The 22,545-nt window shown below is 43.8% G+C and overlaps 2 protein-coding genes across 13 annotated transcripts in view; both read left to right on the forward strand.

The window, feature by feature from the left end:
• The first annotated feature begins 444 nt into the window (after positions 1 to 444).
• Positions 445 to 9,828, forward strand: gpr20 (G protein-coupled receptor 20). 2 transcript variants are annotated; one of them, XM_035768061.2, is made up of 2 exons: positions 445 to 819; positions 7,755 to 9,828. In XM_035768061.2, exon 2 carries the CDS (start codon positions 7,778 to 7,780, stop codon positions 8,876 to 8,878), a length of 1,101 nt encoding a protein of 366 aa, XP_035623954.1. In that variant the 5' UTR covers positions 445 to 819; positions 7,755 to 7,777; the 3' UTR covers positions 8,879 to 9,828. The 2 variants fall into 2 exon arrangements, with proteins under 2 accessions (XP_035623954.1, XP_035623955.1); XM_035768062.2 differs by lacking the exon at positions 445 to 819 and adding an exon at positions 5,810 to 6,310.
• A 203-nt stretch (positions 9,829 to 10,031) lies between these two features.
• Positions 10,032 to 22,545, forward strand: part of slc45a4b (solute carrier family 45 member 4b) — a 28,393-nt gene continuing 15,879 nt past the window's right edge. Inside the window, exons 1-4 of one of the 11 annotated variants that reach the window (XM_052514175.1) lie at positions 10,032 to 10,407; positions 15,033 to 15,682; positions 21,003 to 21,191; positions 21,440 to 21,619. In XM_052514175.1, the coding sequence (XP_052370135.1) occupies positions 15,442 to 15,682; positions 21,003 to 21,191; positions 21,440 to 21,619 (610 nt within the window). In that variant the 5' untranslated portion in view covers positions 10,032 to 10,407; positions 15,033 to 15,441. Of the gene's footprint in view, positions 10,408 to 11,024; positions 11,047 to 15,032; positions 15,683 to 15,982; positions 16,183 to 16,316; positions 16,367 to 16,605; positions 16,656 to 16,742; positions 16,793 to 16,999; positions 17,050 to 17,247; positions 17,298 to 21,002; positions 21,192 to 21,439; positions 21,620 to 22,545 lie in introns of those variants that run through there. The other 10 variants (XM_052514176.1, XM_052514182.1, XM_052514181.1 and 7 more) reach the window with 10 other exon arrangements.

Raw genomic sequence — 22,545 nt, forward strand, 5'->3', positions numbered from 1 at the left:
TTTTCCAGTCTAGAAGTGTCAAGTGGAATCATCAAACTAACTTCTCACTTCAAATGATCTTTGTTATGATTCACTTTGGTTGTCCTTGCTAACTTAATGTTTGTATTGATGTAAATAATGGAATATGTATTTTAAAGAGATCCCAGATCTGGAGTTGAAATGCAGTCATATGTGCTGTTATAGGAGGATGCCACTTGATTGTTCTCATTTGTATGAAATGCTTTTGTGAAAAAGACTTACCAATTTCCAGTTACTTTTTTTTCAGTCTCACAGGAATAAATTCCGGGATATTCCACAAGACTGTATTCGCTTCCCAAATGGCACCCTATTCCCTTTTTAGCACACTATAGTGCCCACTGGTCAAAAGTAGTGCACTATAAATGGAACAGGGTGCCATTTAGGAAACAGTCTGTGGTACAGAGAGTCCTTGTTTAGTGATGTCACAGTTGATGTAAACTTAGGAAGACTTCCTCTCTAAGTATCCTCAGCTAAAAGACCGGGGACCGGATTAGTTGGTGTGATGCTGAGCGGAAGAGCAGACCGGGAGGCTAAGGCACAGAGAGACAGAACTGTGGGGTTTCCTTTGAAATGTTTACATATGGGAAGAGTGCAGAGTCGTATGCTGGGGAGCAGAGGACCAGAGGTAAACAGTGAAATGAGGCGTTGACACAGTAGAGGCATAAACTAGGAAGCCTTAGGGGCAGTGAGGTTCTGGACTGAGGAGGCCCTGGTATCTCTACTAACCTCAAGGGGACCAAGACGTAACCTCAAACTGGCCAACAGATTTATTGATCTCCTCACTCTTCTCTAGGCGTTGAGGTAAGTAGGGACGTTTTTTTGTTTGTTTATTTACTCTTTCTTGGAAAAGATGTGAGTTCTTTCTGACTGAGACGTATCAGTGCAATATTGTTGACTGATGATGATGGATGTTTTTTGCAACACTTAGTAAGATTCACTTTATGTAACAAACGGCTTGTTACTGACACTTAAATGGTTAGAGGCTATTGCCTTATATGGTGTTTATGTAGATTAGGCTACATTGTGGGATTTCACCCATGTGATTCTACATCCTGCCTGAAACAAGACATGTTCAGAACTCACACAGGGATATTTATTTGCACATGGTGTTTCTGATCTGTTGGGATCCCTGACTGAACTTAGTTTGCTGTCTCTATATCAGGACATGACATCCTTTAAACTTTTAAAGCCCCCATGCAGTCTTTTTAATTGTATTTTTTAATCATTACTGTGTGTCTAATAAGTCCCTGTGTGTTTATTTAATCAAATAATTCCAAAATATATTTTTTTATAATTTAGTTCCCTGAGCCTCTTTTGGCCATAGAAATTATCAGTCTGATCATGTGGGTTTAGGAAACACATTCTCTATATATAATATATTGTACATACTCGCATAAAAAGGTCACTGTGTTGAAATATTATTTTTTAAAACAGGAAAATCCGGTTTAACAGCACTGTTCCTTTAAGTTAAAAGGCAGTCCTCTGACAATCATCTTATAAAGTCACTATCATAACTTAATCATTACTTATATCCTTGCCACTGGGTAACACTGGTTGAATCAATGTTGTCACTTTAATAAAAAATGGTTGTTTGTAGACATATCTACTGTATCTACTATAGGCCTTGGGGTGGCAGGTAGCCTAGTGGTTAGAGCGTTGGGCCAGTAACCGAAAGATTGCTGGATGGAATCCCCGAGCTGACAAGGTAAAAATCTGTAATTCTGCCCCTGAACAAGGCAGTTAACCCACTGTTCCCTGGTAGGCCGACAAGGTAAAAATCTGTCATTCTGCCCCTGAACAAGACAGTTAACCCACTGTTCCCTGGTAGGCCGACAAGCTAAATATCTGTCATTCTGCCCCTGAACAAGGCAGTTAACCCACTGTTCCCTGGTAGGCCGACAAGCTAAATATCTGTCATTCTGCCCCTGAACAAGGCAGTTAACCCACTGTTCCCTGGTAGGCCGACAAGGTAAATATCTGTCATTCTGCCCCTGAACAAGGCAGTTAACCCACTGTTCCCTGCTAGGCCGACAAGGTAAATATCTGTCATTCTGCCCCTGAACAAGGCAGTTAACCCACTGTTCCCTGCTAGGCCGACAAGGTAAATATCTGTCATTCTGCCCCTGAACAAGGCAGTTAACCCACTGTTCCCTGCTAGGCCGACAAGGTAAAAATCTGTCATTCTGCCCCTGAACAAGGCAGTTAACCCACTGTTCCCTGGTAGTCCGACAAGGTAAATATCTGTCATTCTGCCCCTGAACAAGGCAGTTAACCCACTGTTCCCTGGTAGGCCGACAAGGTAAATATCTGTCATTCTGCCCCTGAACAAGGCAGTTAACCCACTGTTCCCTGGTAGGCCGACAAGGTAAATATCTGTCATTCTGCCCCTGAACAAGGCAGTTAACCCACTGTTCCCTGGTAGCCCGACAAGGCAAATATCTGTCATTCTGCCCCTGAACAAGGCAGTTAACCCACTGTTCCCTGCTAGGCCGACAAGGTAAAAATCTGTCATTCTGCCCCTGAACAAGGCAGTTAACCCACTGTTCCCTGCTAGGCCGACAAGGTAAATATCTGTCATTCTGCCCCTGAACAAGGCAGTTAACCCACTGTTCCCTGCTAGGCCGACAAGGTAAAAATCTGTCATTCTGCCCCTGAACAAGGCAGTTAACCCACTGTTCCCTGCTAGGCCGACAAGGTAAAAATCTGTAATTCTGCCCCTGAACAAGGCAGTTAACCCACTGTTCCCTGGTAAGCCGACAAGGTAAAAATCTGTCATTCTGGCCCTGAACAATACAGTTAACCCACTGTTCCCTGCTAGGCCGACAAGCTAAATATCTGTCATTCTGCCCCTGAACAAGGCAGTTAACCCACTGTTCCCTGGTAGGCCGACAAGGTAAAAATCTGTCATTCTGCCCCTGAACAAGACAGTTAACCCACTGTTCCCTGGTAGGCCGACAAGCTAAATATCTGTCATTCTGCCCCTGAACAAGGCAGTTAACCCACTGTTCCCTGGTAGCCCGACAAGGCAAATATCTGTCATTCTGCCCCTGAACAAGGCAGTTAACCCACTGTTCCCTGGTAGGCCGACAAGGTAAAAATCTGTCATTCTGCCCCTGAACAAGGCAGTTAACCCACTGTTCCCTGCTAGGCCGACAAGGTAAAAATCTGTCATTCTGCCCCTGAACAAGGCAGTTAACCCACTGTTCCCTGGTAGGCCGACAAGGTAAAAATCTGTCATTCTGCCCCTGAACAAGGCAGTTAACCCACTGTTCCCTGCTAGGCCGACAAGGTAAAAATCTGTCATTCTGCCCCTGAACAAGGCAGTTAACCCACTGTTCCCTGCTAGGCCGACAAGGTAAATATCTGTCATTCTGCCCCTGAACAAGGCAGTTAACCCACTGTTCCCTGCTAGGCCGACAAGGTAAAAATCTGTCATTCTGCCCCTGAACAAGGCAGTTAACCCACTGTTCCCTGCTAGGCCGACAAGGTAAATATCTGTCATTCCGCCCCTGAACAAGGCAGTTAACCCACTGTTCCCTGCTAGGCCGACAAGGTAAATATCTGTCATTCTGCCCCTGAACAAGGCAGTTAACCTGCTGTTCCCTGCTAGGCCGACAAGGTAAAAATCTGTCATTCTGCCCCTGAACAAGGCAGTTAACCCACTGTTCCCTGCTAGGCCGACAAGGTAAATATCTGTCATTCCGCCCCTGAACAAGGCAGTTAACCCACTGTTCCCTGCTAGGCCGACAAGGTAAATATCTGTCATTCTGCCCCTGAACAAGGCAGTTAACCCGCTGTTCCCTGGTAGGCCGACAAGGTAAATATCTGTCATTCTGCCCCTGAACAAGGCAGTTAACCCTCTGTTCCCTGCTAGGCCGACAAGGTAAATATCTGTCATTCTGCCCCTGAACAAGGCAGTTAACCCACTGTTCCCTGCTAGTCCGACAAGGTAAATATCTGTCATTCTGCCCCTGAACAAGGCAGTTAACCCACTGTTCCCTGCTAGGCCGTCATTGTAACTAAGAATTTGTTCTTAACTGACTTGCCTCGTTAAATAAAGGTTCAATTTAAAACATGTCTGTTTGTGTCACTTTGAGGTGAAATATCAGACCGCTATATGTTGTTTTTGATTTGACTATTGATTGTTTTTAAAATAGCAACAATACATCACTATTATGTTTGTGGTTGATCAACTTGGGAGTTGCTGCTGAGGCTGGAAACACAGTGTGAGACAATTGTCAGCAGACGTTTGTCAATGAATGTGTTGTAACTGGCAGAGCAAGAATCCATTTATCTCTGTAATCTCCTCAGAGAGCCGTTTGATATCACATTTCCTGTAAATGACACCCTCTGTAACACATATTACTACTAATGATGATTAACTTGGCCTTGTGGACTGGATAATATGCAGGGATATTGAAATGAAAATAGTAATTCAATCCCATGTATTTGTTGCATGTGTCTTTACAATGTGCTGTAGGCAGCCTGTGGCCACATTGCTCTCGTTGCTTTTGACAAATTACATTATTCATTTCATTATGCCCTCAACTGAGCATGTTATACTCATTTGCTTGGATGTTCTAAATTGTTCTTCAATGTAAATGTAGTAGTCAAATATTATCTCGCTATGATGCATATATATACAGTGCAATTGGAAACTATTCAGACCCCTTGACTTTTTCCACATTTTGTTACATTTTAGCCTTATTCTAAAATAGATTAAATAAATGTTTTGCAAAGTATAGAAGGATCCTTGATGAAAACCTGCTCCAGAGCGCTCAGGAACTCAGACTGGGGCGAAGGTTCACCTTCCAAGAGGACAACGACCCTAAGCACACAGCCAAGACAACACAGAAGTGGCTTCGGGACAAGCCTCTGAATGTCCTTAAGTGGCCCAGCCAGAGCCCAGACTTGAACCCGATCGAACATCTCTGGAGACCTGAAAATATATATGCAGCGACGCTCCCCATCCAACCTGACAGAGCTTGAGAGGATCTGCAGAGATCAAATACAGATGTGCCAAGCTTGTAGCATCATGCTATTTTTAATACATTTTCAAAAACCTGTTTTTGCTTTGTCATTATGGGGCATTGTGTGTAGATTGATGAGGGAAAAAACAATTAAATCCATTTTAGAATAAGGCTGTAATGTAACAAAATGTGGAAAAAGTCAAGGGGTCTGAATACTTTCTGAATGCACCGTATACACTGAGTGTACAAAACATTCAGAACCCCTGGTCTTTCCATGACACAGACTGACCAGGTGAATCTAGATGAAAGCTATGATCCATTATTGATGTCACTTATTAAATCCACTTCAATCTGTGTAGATGAAGGGGAAGAGACAGGTTAAAGAAGGATTTTTAAGCCATGAGACAATTGAGACATGGATTGTGTATGTGTGCCATTCAGAAGGTGAATGGGCAACTGTATACACAAGCCAAAAGATTTAAGTGCCTTTGAACAGGGTATGGTAGTAGGTGGCAAGTGGCAGGCATACCGGTTTGTTTCAAGAACTGTAACGCTGCTGAGTTTTTCATGCTCAACAGTTTCCTGTGTGTATCAAGAATGGCCCACCACCCAAAGGACATCCAGCCAACTTAACACAACTGTGGGAAGCATTGGAGTCAACATGGGCCAGCATCCCTGTGGAATGTATTTGACACATTGTAGAGTCCCTGCCCCAACGAATCGAGGCGTTCCTGAGGGCAAAAGGGGAGGGGTGGGTTGTATACTCAGTGTACATCACATAGCTGGTGAGAATTTCTTTAAAGAATTCCAGATGTCAGTGTGATCAGTCAGTTTCTGCTCTAAGTTAACACGCCTGAGCAGCCTGGCTGTTTCTATTCCTTTCCACTCAGTTGACTTCCCCACGATCTCCCTGCTTTGCCAGTCCCTTGCCTCTTCTCTCTGCCCTAATATGGTTAATTGCAGGCTGTGGGAAGGGGATTGAGGATACAGAGGCCATCTATCTGTGTGTGTGTGTTGTGTCCGACTATTCCAAACGCACTACGGTCTACTTGGTGTTATACAAAGTGAGACTAAGTAGCTCTTCACAACAGGTACTTAAGAGGATTGTCTACAATGTATTGTCTTGTATACAATGACACTAATTTAGACTCACTTTGAACCTTGTAGAGAGGTCAGGTGTTGAAATAGGTGGGTTTGTTTAAAAGTAATATTTATTGCATGATATCTGTAAGAACCGACGCTGGAGTAGAGAAGCAGGTACGGGGAGTGAACATTTCATTCTGCACAGACATGGAACAGGACAGGAGCAGCGTCAGAACCAGGTAATAACAAAGACAAAAGAACAATGAATGCAGAAGCAGAGAAGAGACAGATATGAGGTAACAACACAGGTGATTGAGTCCAGGTGAGTCCAATGAATCGCTGATGCGCGTGACGAGGGAAGCAGGTGTGCGTAATGATGGTGGTAGGAGTGGGTAACGCCGGGCAGCCTGGTTCCCTCGAGCACCAGGGAGGGAGAGCTGGAGCAGGCGTGTCAGATATCCCTTTAAAGGAAGTTATCAGATAGCTCTGTGTTGGTTGATTTCATAAGGTCCCAATATCAAAAAAAGGAGGGCTGAAATGCATAATAATATACTATGATGACACTGCAAATACCAAAAGCCCCACAAGAATGATGTCTGACATCTTGAAATCATAGCATCTGTTCTACTCTCTATTGCTCTCTGTGCTGATTCTCTTTGAAGAAGTTCACTTTGCCGGAAAACTGAATAATATGAATCATTTGCAATTCTCTATACAGCTGTATTTCCTATGTCAGTCCTGTTCCTATTGCTAGTGTATATTATGTAGCATACGTTTGCTTATTTTTCTGTCTAAAAGCCCACCTTCACTGTTAAATATACAGATAAATTACACCCGTCTCTGATTCCCATGTCTGAGAAAACGAATGGATTTCTAGTTGGTAAATAAACACTTGAAATGAATGGAATAGCTCAGATGCCCTTGTAATTGGCTCGTTAATGGGGTTGATGCCAACAGAAACAAACACTGTGACCGTACCACAATGGGAGTGGATGGTGGAGAAGTAGTGACATTGGTGGCTAGAGTCCAGGGCCCAGGTCAAAGTTGAATAAGTGTTTAGGTAACAGAGGATGCCTGTTCTCATGAGACTCCAGATCCTCAGGAAAGATCTCCCTACCTGATATGTACACACAAACATACGTGGTTACTATATCTGGGTTGTGTCTCAAATTGCACCCTATTCCCTATATAGTGCACTACTTCTGGCCAGGATTTTGGTCAAAACGACTGCACTATATAAGGAATAGGGTGCAATTTGGGATGCAGACCTGGACTGCATACACACTGACGTCCACATGATCCAATGGAATTGGCTGTATAATGTCCGACAGACTTTTCCCATCCAGTATCAAGTTAAGAGTATTTATTTGGATCACCTCATCAAGTAATACAACAACATTGATTGGAATATAATTGTGTCAGCAGGGGGCTGATATTTTGTTCATGAATGTTTTGTAGATGCAGTCTTCAGTCTTTAGAGAATATCACACCATCTAAACATTATTAAAACATGATTATGATATTGGTTTATGTTTAGATTTCCAATAATATTTTCCTGAATATTCCGTGTATGGTTCAGAATTCCTCAACTAAAAATGCCATGATAAATAGGTGTGGGCTAGTTGTGTTGATCTGAAAAATGAACCCACTTAACTCCATATTGTTTTTTTGTTTTTTTTTCAGGCCGCGGGGTCAACCACAGAACCATGGAGCCTGCCTATACTGGGATGTCACTGGATAACTCAACCTCAACAGTGATGCCCATGGCGACCTCCGCTGGCAACACCAATGTGAGCAGAGAGCCGTACATGCACCGCCTGGCCCATCTAGACGAGGGTCTCTACAATGACTTCTACAGCCTGTGGATCTGTCTGGTGGTGGTCAACACACTCATCTTCATGGTGGGAATGGTTCTCAATACCCTGGCCCTGTACGTGTTCTGCTTCCGCACCAAGCCCAAGACCACCTCAGTCATCTACACCATCAATCTGGCTGTCACAGACCTACTGGTTAACCTATCCCTGCCCACACGTATCATTCTCTATTACAGTGGGGGAAAGTGCCTCAACTGCTCCTACGTGCATATATTCAGCTACTTTGTCAACATGTACTGCAGCATCCTCTTCCTCACCAGTATATGCGTGGACAGATACCTGGCCATAGTACAGGCTGAGGCCTCAAGGAAGTGGAGGAACCCTAACGTGGCCAAGGGGGTGTGCATTTTCATCTGGCTCTTCGCTATCGTGGTTACTTACTCCTTCCTCACCACGGCGTTCCGACACGCGGGCTGCTGCGTCTCCAAGCTCTTCGTCCTGACCGTCTTCGAGTTCTTCCTCCCCTTGGTCGTCATTGTGGTGTTCACCGTGCGCATCATGTGTGCCCTGTCCAACTCCAGTCTGATGCAGCAGAGCAGAGAGAGGCGCGTGCGGGCCGTGCAGCTCCTCACCACTGTCCTGGTCATCTTCACCATCTGCTTCACCCCGTTCCACGTCAGGCAGGTGCTGGTGTACTTCTACCCCGACATGCCCCACCACGTCATTGTCTACCACGTCACCGTCACCCTCAGCAGCCTGAACAGCTGCATGGACCCCATCGTCTACTGCTTCGTCACCAACAACTTCCAGTCCAGCATGAGGGACTTCTTCCGCAAGGCGGAGGCAGAGCTGGAGCAGACCAGTGGGAACATAATCAGCATGCAGAATAGCTCCAAGGGCTCGGGGACTGTCACAGCTATCGCTCACAGTGTGATGATGAACGTCCTGTCCTCCTCCTCTCCCCAGCATGGGAACCACATAGCGTTAGACTGAGAAAGGGATGGGAAGATTGAGGAATGGGATGTTCAGTGTTCAGAGAGAGATGGACTTCTATTGCTTAACTGTGAGACTCTGGAGTGCAATTGACATACTACAGTAGGCTATTCTCCCATTTGAGAAAATGCTTTCCTGCTTCTATTATTGTAGCCTATTGTTGGCTTGGAAATGTAAGTACTTGAAGACATTTTCGGACAAGAAACGTTATTTCTCTTGTGTTGGCCTACACCAGTCACGATGGAGGGCATTGACACTGAATATGACCTATAACGTGTTTATTGCAGCATGATTTATTTCTACTGTACAATTATCATCTGAGGAGTATTTGTTTACTTTGATCCTAGATCTTATGGACCTCTGACAAAATAGACAAGTAATATTCTACTGCATTGCTATGGAAACAAATAGAAATATATGATAAACAGCTTCTGTAAATTAATGTGTGACATTGTTGTCACAATACATATTTATCGTCAGCCTGCTCAGAAACTGGTTTTATGCTAAACTTATATTACTGGCAAATATTACCAAACCAATTGTCCAAAAACATATAGAATAAAACATACAAAACCTTATTGATTTTATAGCAAGAACTCATTTAATTTAGTTTGTATTACTGTTGGAGGGCCAGTAGCGTGCACTCTTCACTCTGCCCCAGGGCAGTGAAGGGGATATTTATTGACCTGTGTAGGGTGCCTCGTTTTGGCTGGGACATTAAACAGGTGTCCTGACTCTCTGTGGTCATAAAAAAAATCCCATGGCACTAAGAGTAGGGGTGTTAGCCTAGTGGTTAAAGCATTGGACCAGTAACTGAAAGGTTACAAGTTCAAATCCCCGAGCTGACAAGATAAATAACTTAAATGTAATGTAATAAAAATAAATCTATCGTTCTGCCCCTGAACAAGGCAGTTAATCCACTGTTCTTAGGCTGTCATTAAAAATAAGAATTTGTTCTTTACTGACTTGCCTAGTTAAATAAAGGTAAAATATAGATATTTTTAAATAACTAAATCCCCAACCTGGTCCCATTCCATCATGGCCATCTAATCACCTCCCTCATTCCTAATTGGTATAATATAACTCACCTCTCCACCTGATTGGGGTGAGCGTTCTGGCACAAAAATGGTCGCCATGCATCACCCAGGTGGGTGCTGCACATTTGGTGGTGGATGAGATGAGTTTGCCCTTTACTATGTAAAGCGCTTTGAGTAACCGTAGAAACGCGCTATATAAATACACTCTATTATTATGTTTGTTACAATTATCACAGGACAAAAAATTATACTGAATGTTGTGTACATTTCTTGAATAGCATCCAAGCTTGCCTCCCATTGGATAGAATTAGAGCAATTTAGTGATGTCAGTAGGTACTGCTTTTTTACCGTGGCAATTAATGAGATTGGGCAATGCATTTTGTCATTGGACTGGGCATCAGCGTGTCGAAACAACTAGCAAGCTCAGGCTACTCGGGCACACCGACGACTAAGGAACGTGAATACTTCTTTACGTTGGAAAAAAAGGATCAGGTATATTCGATTTGTGTATTTTTTATCAGCAATCGGTTGCCCATCCCAAGTTAGCTTGTTATCTACGGGTTACCTTCATCATAGCTAGCTAAAATACCGTAGCTACTTAGCTAGCTTCTAAGCTAACGTTAACTAGCTAGTTAGCTACCGTCTGATCATGTGAACACACCTGTCCGTTGTATCGTTAGCGTTCGTGACAGTTTGTACAATCTACTACACACCAACGTTAATAGCAGAGATGGTCTATATTGTAGTGGGCTTTGACGTTAGATATGGGGACAGTAATACCAATAATATACCGGTAACTCATGCCAGAACAGCATAGTTAGCTAACGTTACAGACTGAGGAAGTTAGTTAGCTCTTTAGCTTGGCTAGCTTATGTAACGTTCGCTAATTTAGCAAGTTATTGATGATAAATACTTATTTCTTACTTCTGAGATAAAATAACCAGCCAGTCAGCATCTTGACCAGTCCTGTCTACAACGTATCCCAACCATTGAGGTGTAGAATAACGGTCCCAACCTATAGTGTGCAACTGCAGCCAGCATTAAGAGGGCGTTCCTGCATATGGGCATTACTGCATCTGTAGGAACGCCCCCTCGAGCATCCCATTGGTTTCTTCAAGAACCCCCCAAAAGGTAAATGAAAGTATTATAAGTTTTTCGTCTCCTGTGTACCGGGCAGGTGTTCTACGACACCGGTAGGCTGTGTCCTTCGCTCCTGCCTGCCCTCATCAACAGAACTGCCTTAAAAGGATGCCTGACAGGCGGGGGCGAAGGACAGTCTACTGGTCGTCCCCCACTAGAGCGGGAGGCTGGGGCAACACGATGTGCTCGTTAACTAGCTAGCACAGTGTCCTTTGCTCCTGCCTGCCAGACACCTGCCATCGTTAACATAACTGTAGGAAAACCGTTGCCGGTGTGTAAATCAAAGTTTATTTTTCACGTGTGCCGATAACTAGCTACCATTGTTGCCCCCGCCCCTTCTTCTGTGGGGTTTATTGGCAGTTGGCATCCAACGTTATGTTGCATTATTGCCACCTACTGTACTGGAGCGCCCCAATCCCCCACCTATGTACCGGAGTCAGTGTCAGAGTATGGGAGCGGAGCGTGCCCAATTTGCGGAGCAAGATTCCCAAAGGCTGGAGCGCTCCATGAGCTCAGGGCAGGCCCGGCCCAGCATACATTTGTTGTCTGCAGCTATAGCTCCTTGCTTTAGCTACTGTCATGGAGTTTGCAAAATATTGTCATTTAAAAAAAAAACACACATGCAAAATCAAGGTGACTTACAAAGATGTAATGTCCACAACTAAATAATCATTGTGGAAACTGAACAGACACATCTGGAAGCAAGATGGTGTACTTACTATGTGCACATGCTAAAAGGAAGGAAGAGGTGGGTAGTTGTCATTGGATCAAAGAATGTTTAAACCAAAAAAATCTGATCTTAAGTTTACTTAATTTTTGTTCTATTATCTATACATTGGGCCATCATTGATTTTTGTCCCAATAGGCCTAGCATATTCCAACTTTTTTCAAGGAGCTTTTAGTTTTGATTGGGTTATTGTGCCTAAAAACCTTTAAGCCTAATTAAAAAATATATACTGCATCCCTGCCTAGCCTGGCAAGAGTGGCCAAAAGGGTGTTTAGCATCCCCAGTGGCTCTGCAGGCACGCTGCAGGCCTGCTCTCCAGGCACCTTCACTTAATCCTGAAGCCACAGACTCACTTTTAAAAATGAATTCAAAGGCACTGAGCCTAATAAGGCATTTTTCACTTAATTTGTATTTAATTCTAAGCAAGTCACAGCCTACACTCACTACCGTTCAAAAGTTTGGGGTCACTTACTAATGTCCTTGTTTTTGAAAGAAAAGCTTTTTTGTCAATTTAAAAATTACAACATTGATCAGAAATACAGTGTAGACATTGTTAATGTTGTAAATGACTATTGTAGCTGGAAACAGCTGATTTACAGAGGCCTGTTATATGCTAGTTAGCGGCCATCAGACTGTTAAACAGCCATCGCTAACATAGAGGCTGCTGTCAACATACAGACTCAAATCTTTGGCCACTTTAATAAATGGATTTAATAAAGGTATCACTAGTCACTTTAAATAACGCCACCTTAATAATGTTTACATATCCTTCATTGGATTACTATTACAGGCTCAGGGTTTGATTACAGGCTCAAAATGGCCAGACACATAACTTTCTTCTGAAACTCTACAGTCTATTCTTGTTCTGAGAAATGAAGGCTATTCCATGCAAGAAATTGCCAAGAAACTGAAGATCTCGTACTACACTGTGTACTACTCCCTTCTCTGAACAGAGCAAATAGGGCAGTGCTTAGGGTCGTCGTCCTGTTGGAAGGTGAACCTTCGCCCCATTCTGAGGTCCTGAGTGCTCTGGAGCAGGTTTTCATCAAGGATCTCTTTGCCTCGATCCTAACTAGTCTCCCAGTCCCTGCAGCTGAAAAACATCCCCACAGCATGCTGCTACCACAATGCTTCACCGTAGGGATGATGCCAGGTTTCCTCCAGATGTGATGCTTGGCATTCAGGCCAAATAGTTCCATCTTGCTTTCATCAGACCAGAGAGAATCTTGTTTTTTTTACAGTGTGGCTTCAGTCTGGCCACTCTACAATAAAGGCCTGATTGGTGGAGTGCTGTAGAGATGGTTGACCTCCTGGAAGGTTTTCCCTTTCTCCACAGAAGAACTCTGGAGTTCTGTCAGACCAAAATGCAGCGTGGTAATGGTTGAACATCTTTAATAAAGATGATAACGTGAACAATATACATAAAGAAAACATGGAAAAACCGAAACAGTCCTAACTGGTGCAAGAGACAGGAAACAATCACCCACGAAATACTCAAAGAATATGGCTGCCTAAATATCGTTCCCAATCAGAGACAACGATAAACACCTGCCTCTAATTGAGAACCACTCTAGGCAACCATAGACTTACCTAGAATACTACACTGAACACAACCCCATCAATCTACAAAACCTCTAGACAAGACAAACACATAATCACCCATGTCACACCCTGGCCTAACCACAATAATAAAGAAAACACAAAATACTAAGGCCAGGGCGTGACACCACTGTGTTCTTGGGGACCTTCAATGCTGCAGAAATGTTTCCATATCCTTCCCCTGATCTGTACCTTGACACAGTCCTGTCTCGGAGCTCTACGGACAATTCCTTCAACCTCATGGCTTGGTTTTTTCTCTGACATGCACTGTCAACTGTGGAACCTTAGGTGTGTGCCTTTCCAAATCATGTCCAATCAATTTAATTTACCAGAGGTGGACTCCCAAGTTGTAGAAACATCTCGAGGACGATCAATGAAATAGGATGCACCTGAGCTCAATTTCAAGTCTCCTAGCAAAGGGTCTGAATACTTACGGTATTTCTGATTTTAATACATTTGCAAACATTTATTCTAAAAACCTATTTGCTTTGTCTTTATGGGGTATTGTGTTGAGGAATTTTTATAAAACGAACAAAATGTGCAATAAATTGCGGATGCACTGTACATGCTGTTTAATATGACATGTAGCCTATTTGAAATGATGAGCGCTTGTTACATTCACCTTTTCATGTTTATTAGAATACTTTTCATTCATATCATATGTTTTTTTCCTGTGAGAGGAGTGGATTTTAGCAGAGCGGTTAGAAAGGATGAGAGATGAGCAGGATTTCCCACCACTCAACTATTCTTCCCATGAGAATATTGTAGCTAGCTAACTAGACTGGGTGGAGCGTTGAGGGGTGGGTTCTTCAAGGTCATTTTCCATATGAGGATGTTTAGAAGACCCAGTTGAAGAAGTTTGACACAAGGGGATAATTGTTGTCTGGTACATTTAGCCAGAACAGGTTTACTGTAAGACCTTATTGGAAATCTCGGCTTTTTAAAAATATATATTTTTAATCGAATGTTTAATTCAATCTCTATTAGAACAGTAGGCCACCTGTTGGGTTGTTTAATAGCTACCTCATCTACCCACCAAGCAAGGTAAGTGACTAGGAGCACAGCGATGTCATGCATAACAGCACAACCTTGTTGTTAGGCATGAGTGATATGTGCATTATGGACAATACAGGCTGAAATACACATCTATCTTTCTAGGCCTACACTAGTCACTCATCTCACAGCTGCTGAAACTCCTACAGGACAGCTAGTTCACCCAAGTTCACGCAGTGGCTGAGCTCTTGTGTTTTCAAGACTTGATTGCGTGGATGGAGTTTCCTTCCTCCAATCTGAGGAACTTTCTCCTACAGCTCAATGGGTTGACTCAGTACTTTAGCCTAATTGCAGGTGTACATTTATAGTAATAGGGCTGATTACAGCAGCAGCTCGGCTTCTCTATTTGGCAGCATCCCAGCTGAATGTGCATCATTAAACTTGACCCAACTAGCTACTAATGCTCTTATTGTATTTGTACTGCTGACATTTGAAATATAAAATGGGCCTAAACCGTCATAATACTAGCCGTTATCGGCTTATCCAGAGTTCATAACATTAAAATGTTTATTGGTTATAAAGGCATTATTGACTATGGGTTAACATACTAATGCTCATGCTGTCTGTCTGACTCTGTCTGTCTGTGTCCCCTCTACAGATGAATGAGTCACTCCAAGGGACTCTAGAGAGGAACGTTGTCCTCCACTGCCGGCCCCCCGTCTTCCTCACCCTGCTCAGCCTCCCCTCTACAGACATCATCAAATGAGCTCTATCTGAATGCCACTTTCTATGGGTTTGGATTCAGTACAGCAGCCAGCAGTGAAGAGAGCCAGTCTCTTACAAAGCCTCATTTTGCCACGGAACCTTACGAATTGCTTTCAAAAGTGCCTCGAAAGAACTAAAGAAAACCATGATTTTTCCTTCATGTATAGTGCTGCTGTTTTGAGAGTATTCCTCTGATTGACCATAAAGGGAAGGACAGTTGCATCAGAGCGGACAGGACCGTAAAGTACATTAAGGCTTTAGGGGAGCAGTCATAACTTCTGTCTCCATACGAGCCGACGACCATGGTCCCCCAGAAGGCTGACTTGACTGTTTTGCCATGTCAGGATGTGGTGGAGATGCCAGTGAAGAAGCAGAGCAGTGAGAGGGACGAGGAGAGTCCTTATGGGTCTCTGGGTGAGGGTGCTGGGGGGGAACGGATTCCCCTGCGCAAGTGGGTCATGCATGGTGCTGTCATGTTCGGACGAGAGTTCTGCTACGTACCAATGGAGACAGCCCTGGTCACACCAGTCTTACTGCAAATAGGTCAGTACCAATGGAGACAGCCCTGGTCACACCAGTCTTACTGCAAATAGGTCAATACCAATGGAGACAGCCCTGGTCACACCAGTCTTACTGCAAATAGGTCAGTACCAATGGAGACAGCCCTGGTCACACCAGTCTTACTGCAAATAGGTCAGTACCAATGGAGACAGCCCTGGTCACACCAGTCTTATTGCAAATAGGTCAGTACCAATGGAGACAGCCCTGGTCACACCAGTCTTATTGCAAATAGGTCAATACCAATGGAGACAGCCCTGGTCACACCAGTCTTACTGCAAATAGGTCAGTACCAATGGAGACAGCCCTGGTCACACCAGTCTTACTGCAAATAGGTCAATACCAATGGAGACAGCCCTGGTCACACCAGTCTTACTGCAAATAGGTCAATACCAATGGAGACAGCCCTGGTCACACCAGTCTTACTGCAAATAGGTCAATACCAATGGAGACAGCCCTGGTCACACCAGTCTTACTGCAAATAGGTCAATACCAATGGAGACAGCCCTGGTCACACCAGTCTTACTGCAAATAGGTCAATACCAATGGAGACAGCCCTGGTCACACCAGTCAATACCAATGGAGACAGCCCTGGTCACACCAGTCTTACTGCAAATAGGTCAATACCAATGGAGACAGCCCTGGTCACACCAGTCTTACTGCAAATAGGTCACCAGTCTTACCAATGGAGACAGCCCTGGTCACACCAGTCTTACTGCAAATAGGTCAATAAATGGAGACAGCCCTGGTCACACCAATACCAATGGAGACAGCCCTGGTCACACCAGTCAATACCAATGGAGACAGCCCTGGTCACACCAGTCTTACTAGGTCAAATGGAGACAGTCACACCAGTCTTCAGGTACCAATGGAGACAGCCCTGGTCACACCAGTCTTACTGCAAATAGGTCAGTACCAATGGAGACAGCCCTGGTCACACCAGTCTTACTGCAAATAGGTCAATACCAATGGAGACAGCCCTGGTCACACCAGTCTTAGGTCTACCAATGGAAAGCCCTGGTCACACCAGTCTTACTGCAAATAGGTCAATACCAATGGAGACAGCCCTGGTCACACCAGTCTTACTGCAAATAGGTCAATACCAATGGAGACAGCCCTGGTCACCAGTCTTACAGTCTTAGCCCTGCAAATAGGTCAATACCAATGGAGACAGCCCTGGTCACACCAGTCTTACTGCAAACAGCCCTGGTCACACCAGGTAGGTCAGTACCAATGGAGACAGTCACACCAGTCTTACTGCAAATAGTCAATACCCAATCACACCAGTCTTACTGCAAATAGGTCAGTACCAATGGAGACAGCCCTGGTCACACCAGTCTTACTGCAAATAGGTCAATACCAATGGAGACAGCCCTGGTCACACCAGTCAGCCCTGGTCACACCAGTCTTACTGCAAATAGGTCAATACCAATGGAGACAGCACCAGTCCTAGGGTACCAATGGAGACAGCCCCGGCCACACCAGTCTTACTGCAAATAGGTCAGTACCAATGGAGACAGCCCCGGCCACACCAGTCTTACTGCAAATAGGTCAGTACCAATGGAGACAGCCCTGGTCACACCAGTCTTACTGCAAATAGGTCAATACCAATGGAGACAGCCCTGGTCACACCAGTCTTACTGCAAATAGGTCAGTACCAATGGAGGGTGTTGGTTGACCAAAACAATGGTAGTGGAGTTACAACTAAGGCATTTCATATGTGTATTTGACCCTTTTGGATAATTGTTTGCCAAATGGCTACCAAAGATTGGTCCCACCCCAGTCTGTGTTAGGTTTACTCCATCATAAGGGCTGGGAGTTATGTGGGGTTATGTTAACTATCTGTACACTGTGCACAGGCAGCATAACAGACCGGGGCCGTTACTAGGTTTGCCACCAATGCAGAATGGAACAATGTGTTCTACAGAGTTTGGTAGGTATGGTGAGAATGTGTGAGTCTGCACGTTTCAGTCAACCTGTTTTCCAGACGCAAACTATTTTGTCATAAATGGATTTGCTAAACTGTCCATCTCCGTGATGTAACTCCTATGTACCGTTTAGGGTACATGGATAGTAGGTCTCTAGATCTATCTTTATCTACACACATCTTTATCTATACAGCATGTAACAGCTGCACTTTTCTTTTAATGTAGTGATGAACAATCTTAGGCAGACCTTGTCACACAGAAAAGGGTTAGCTACAAATGAACTAGTATTGGATAACACAGGCTTATCTAAATCCGCTCTTTCTGGACTCATAACAGAAGCAAACATGTCAGTGCGCATAATAATGTTTTGAAATAGTGGTGAAGTTAGTTTGTTTTTGTAACCCTTTAAACTTGTGCCCATATATGCTGGTTGAAAATGGCAGATTTGGTCACTAATAAGCGCCTACGATTGGAACGCAGTGGCTGTATGCTGGTTGAAAATGGCAGATTTGGCCACTAATAAGCGGCTACGATCCCTGATATTAATTGGTCAACTTTTGCAAATTCTTTGTTGTCTGAGTGAGGGATATGCTGTACATTAAGATGACTCAATGTATTTAGAAAGATGAGACGTTGAGGATTATACTAAATACCGCTTTGATGTCATACAAGCAAGACATACATCCGTGAGTCCAAATGTACACTTCACATTTCCACATCATAAACCTACTGTCATATACAGTATCAACGTTTATGATCACTATGTTTTGATGTACAGTTACAAGATGATGTGGTCATACCCTGGGTTGTTCTGAACAGGAGCAGTCTGTTTGATGTACAGTTACAAGATGATGTGATCATACCCTGGGTTGTTCTGAACAGGAGCAGTCTGTTTGATGTACAGTTTCAAGATGATGTGGTCATACCCTGGGTTGTTCTGAACAGGAGCAGTCTGTTTGATGTACAGTTACAAGATGACCTGTGATCATACCCTGGGTTGTTCTGAACAGGAGCAGTCTGTTTGATGTACAGTTACAAGATGACATGTGATCATACCCTGGGTTGTTCTGAACAGGAGCAGTCTGTTTGATGTACAGTTACAAGATGATGTGGTCATACCCTGGGTTGTTCTGAACAGGAGCAGTCTGTTTGATGTACAGTTACAAGATGACCTGTGATCATACCCTGGGTTGTTCTGAACAGGAGCAGTCTGTTTGATGTACAGTTACAAGATGACATGTGATCATACCCTGGGTTGTTCTGAACAGGAGCAGTCTGTTTGATGTACAGTTACAAGATGACATGTGATCATACCCTGGGTTGTTCTGAACAGGAGCAGTCTGTTTGATGTACAGTTACAAGATGATGTGGTCATACCCTGGGTTGTTCTGAACAGGAGCAGTCTGTTTGATGTACAGTTACAAGATGACCTGTGATCATACCCTGGGTTGTTCTGAACAGGAGCAGTCTGTTTGATGTACAGTTACAAGATGACATGTGATCATACCCTGGGTTGTTCTGAACAGGAGCAGTCTGTTTGATGTACAGTTACAAGATGACGTGGTCATACCCTGGGTTGTTCTGAACAGGAGCAGTCTGTTTGTTTATTGTGTGGAACAAGCACCTGAATGCACTTATGACTTCTTTCTACACACCTAAATGACTATATGTTCCCCTGTATTGCCTTGTGAAAGCCTACGCTGTAAGATCCTGTTTGATAACTTAGTTAGTCATGTTGGCAATAGAACAAGCTTTAAAATCATGCCCACCTGACCCATATTGTGATTTATAATGGACTGTTTTTTTGGATTGTGTAAATAACAACAGTAATTGTGTGATGACTGTGGATGCCGGGTTGTGTTCCAAACTAAACAACTACAAGTGTGCTTGCTCTAGTTCCTCAACGGCACAGCTAGCAGAGTTCAAGACTCTTCTTTGAGTCATAAAAGTGACTTGAAATGTATTAGGAACTGTGCCCACTTTGGAGAGGTGTGTGTGTCCACTTGGAGACAGCAGTTAGACCCTTGTCTTATGTCTTGTCTTATGTTGCACCTACCCCACAATTTCCAGGAATATTATTATGTTACTAAATGTATCCAGAGTATATTCAGATTTTGTTATAAACAAAGTAGAGTAAATATAAAATCAACAGTGTAATGGTTGAATTCAGTCTTGTGCCAGGTGAACTGTTGTGCACTCAACTTTTGGTCTACTAATTTTCCCATGATCTACAAACTCTTCCCTTCCAATTGCTACAATGGTTATGCATATGTTTTTCCATACTTTTTCTGTAAGAAACATTTCAATTTAGCCCTATCCATATAGGCCAATTCCCACGAGTGTAGAGGGTTAAGTCTTGGTGACATTTCCCACTATTCCCTTGAGTATAACCTAGTCCCAGTCATTCAGTACGGCCCCTAATGTATAGCCTATGTTTAACTACTTTTCCTTGGTATTTCTGAGAAGGACAATCTGACTTGATGCCAGCTTCTCATATCTTGTTGATATTCTGAGAGGGTTATAATACTCTGTCTAGAAGCCAGTGACCTTCCAATAACCAGTTTACTGCTCAGACTGAGCAACAGACTAGGTCACATTCAGTGCATTCCACTCCATAAACCAACAGGCTACGCATTTAACCCGGTCTGAACAGATTCTAACGTGCACTACCTGGCATTTGAAAGAGGATAGAAAGCTGCCATTTTATTGTTTCCAGTTTCACTGTCTGTTCTGTTGTTGCCATAGCTGCGTGAGGCCTATATCATTGTAGCGTTCCTACAGAGATGAAGATTGTCAGTTTGTTTCCATAGTTCTTGCAGCATGTTGTGACTTGCGTGAGGACTCTTATCTAGGATAATGAACAACCAGCTTGTAGAAACAAGTCCACTTGTTTTCCTTCTAGTGACGATCTCTAACACGTATTCTAGTGGGAGATGTACAGGGATTGTTGTTTAATGTGTAGGTCTGCTGAAGTAGAGCATCAGCAGCATAGCGCTCAGTAAAACAGCCTCGTTCCACGCCGAGGTCCACAGTACATCAGAGTGGAGCGTGGTACATTGATGGTTCCAGCTACCCACAAACCTCCTTTCACCTCACCTGACACGGCCAGATTTGATCTATGCCTCACCAAACCTGCTAGTGACTATGTAATGACTGGAATGTGATTCAGCATTGTTGACTAAAAGCTTTGATGGCTGTGGTTCTGTAAAGAACACGCCCTTTAGGCTGCGGGAAAAGATTGTGTAAATAGTTAAACTTTTGACAAAGTAATATTTGATGAATGCTAATAGGATTTGATCCGTGATCAGTCTCTCTGTGGTCAAAGCCTGAAGCATATTGATTGAAGGTGTTTTTCCTGTGTGTTCTGTTGTTTTCAGGACTTCCAGAGCAGTACTACAGCCTGACGTGGTTTCTGAGCCCCATCCTGGGCCTGATCCTCACCCCTCTCATTGGCTCAGCCAGCGACCGCTGCACCCTGAAATGGGGCCGCAGGAGACCCTTCATCCTGGCACTCTGTGTGGGGGTGTTACTGGGAGTTTCTCTCTTCCTCAATGGGTCCCTCCTAGGTGAGTGGGAGTTACTATCTGAGTTCCAAATGGAACCCTATTCCTTATAAAGTTCACTACTTTAGACCAGAGCCATAGAGTCCTGTGGGCTGTGGTCAAAAGTAGTGCATTATGAAGGGAATAGGCACTATTTAATCATCATGTATTGGAAATGTGAAACTCCCTTAGATTAATTTGTAAAATTATTCTTTAATGAAAACGCTATGCTAAATAAATAGAATGCCTTATTATTATTCGATGTGCTCTAGGATTAGCCCTCGGGGACGTTCCCAGCAGTCAGCCCATTGGGATAGTGCTGACGGTGCTGGGCGTGGTTCTACTGGACTTCAGTGCAGACGCCTCAGATGGGCCTATCAGAGCCTACCTGTTGGATGTAGCCGACACAGAGGAGCAGGACATGGCCCTCAACATACATGCTTTCTCTGCAGGTACACGATGCTGCCCTAGTTGTATTGGCTCCTGTGTCCTCTGCTCCCCACCTCCTCAAACAGTCAGGGGGAAGCAAGAAGAGGATTTAAGAACCCTACAAGCACATTTCTTCTCCTCATATCCTGTTGTCTTTCTGCACTTTCATCTGATGTTTTGAGGAGGAGGCAGGGAGAGGACGGGAGGAGAGGACACTAAGACACTGTAGAATCACTATGTAACTGGGGGGTGAATGCCAAAGACACTATAGAATCACTATGTAACTGGGGGGTGAATGCCAAAGACACTATATGATCACTATGTAACTGGGGGGTGAATGCCAAAGACACTGTAGAATCACTATGTAACTGGGGGGTGAATGCCAAAGACACTATATAATCACTATGTAACTGGGGGGTGAATGCCAAAGACACTATATAATCACTATGTAACTGGGGGGTGAATGCCAAAGACACTATAGAATCACTATGTAACTGGGGGGTGAATGCCAAAGACACTATAGAATCACTATGTAACTGGGGGGTGAATGCCAAAGACACTATAGAATCACTATGTAACTGGGGGTGAATTCCAAAGACACTATATAATCACTATGTAACTGGGGGTGAATGCCAAAGACACTGTAGAATCACTATGTAACTGGGGGTGAATGCCAAAGACACTATAGAATCACTATGTAATAGACACTATAGAATCACTATGTAACTGGGGGTGAATGCCAAAGACACTATAGAATCACTATGTAACTGGGGGGTGAATGCCAAAGACACTAGAATCACTATGTAACTGGGGGGGTGAATGCCAAAGACACTATAGAATCACTATGTAACTGGGGGGGTGAATGCCAAAGACACTATAGAATCACTATGTAACTGGGGGGTGAATGCCAAAGACACTATAGAATCACTATGTAACTGGGGGGGTGAAT

This window comes from Oncorhynchus keta, unplaced genomic scaffold (assembly GCF_023373465.1).
Source record: "Oncorhynchus keta strain PuntledgeMale-10-30-2019 unplaced genomic scaffold, Oket_V2 Un_scaffold_1526_pilon_pilon, whole genome shotgun sequence".
Lineage (NCBI taxonomy): Eukaryota > Metazoa > Chordata > Actinopteri > Salmoniformes > Salmonidae > Oncorhynchus > Oncorhynchus keta.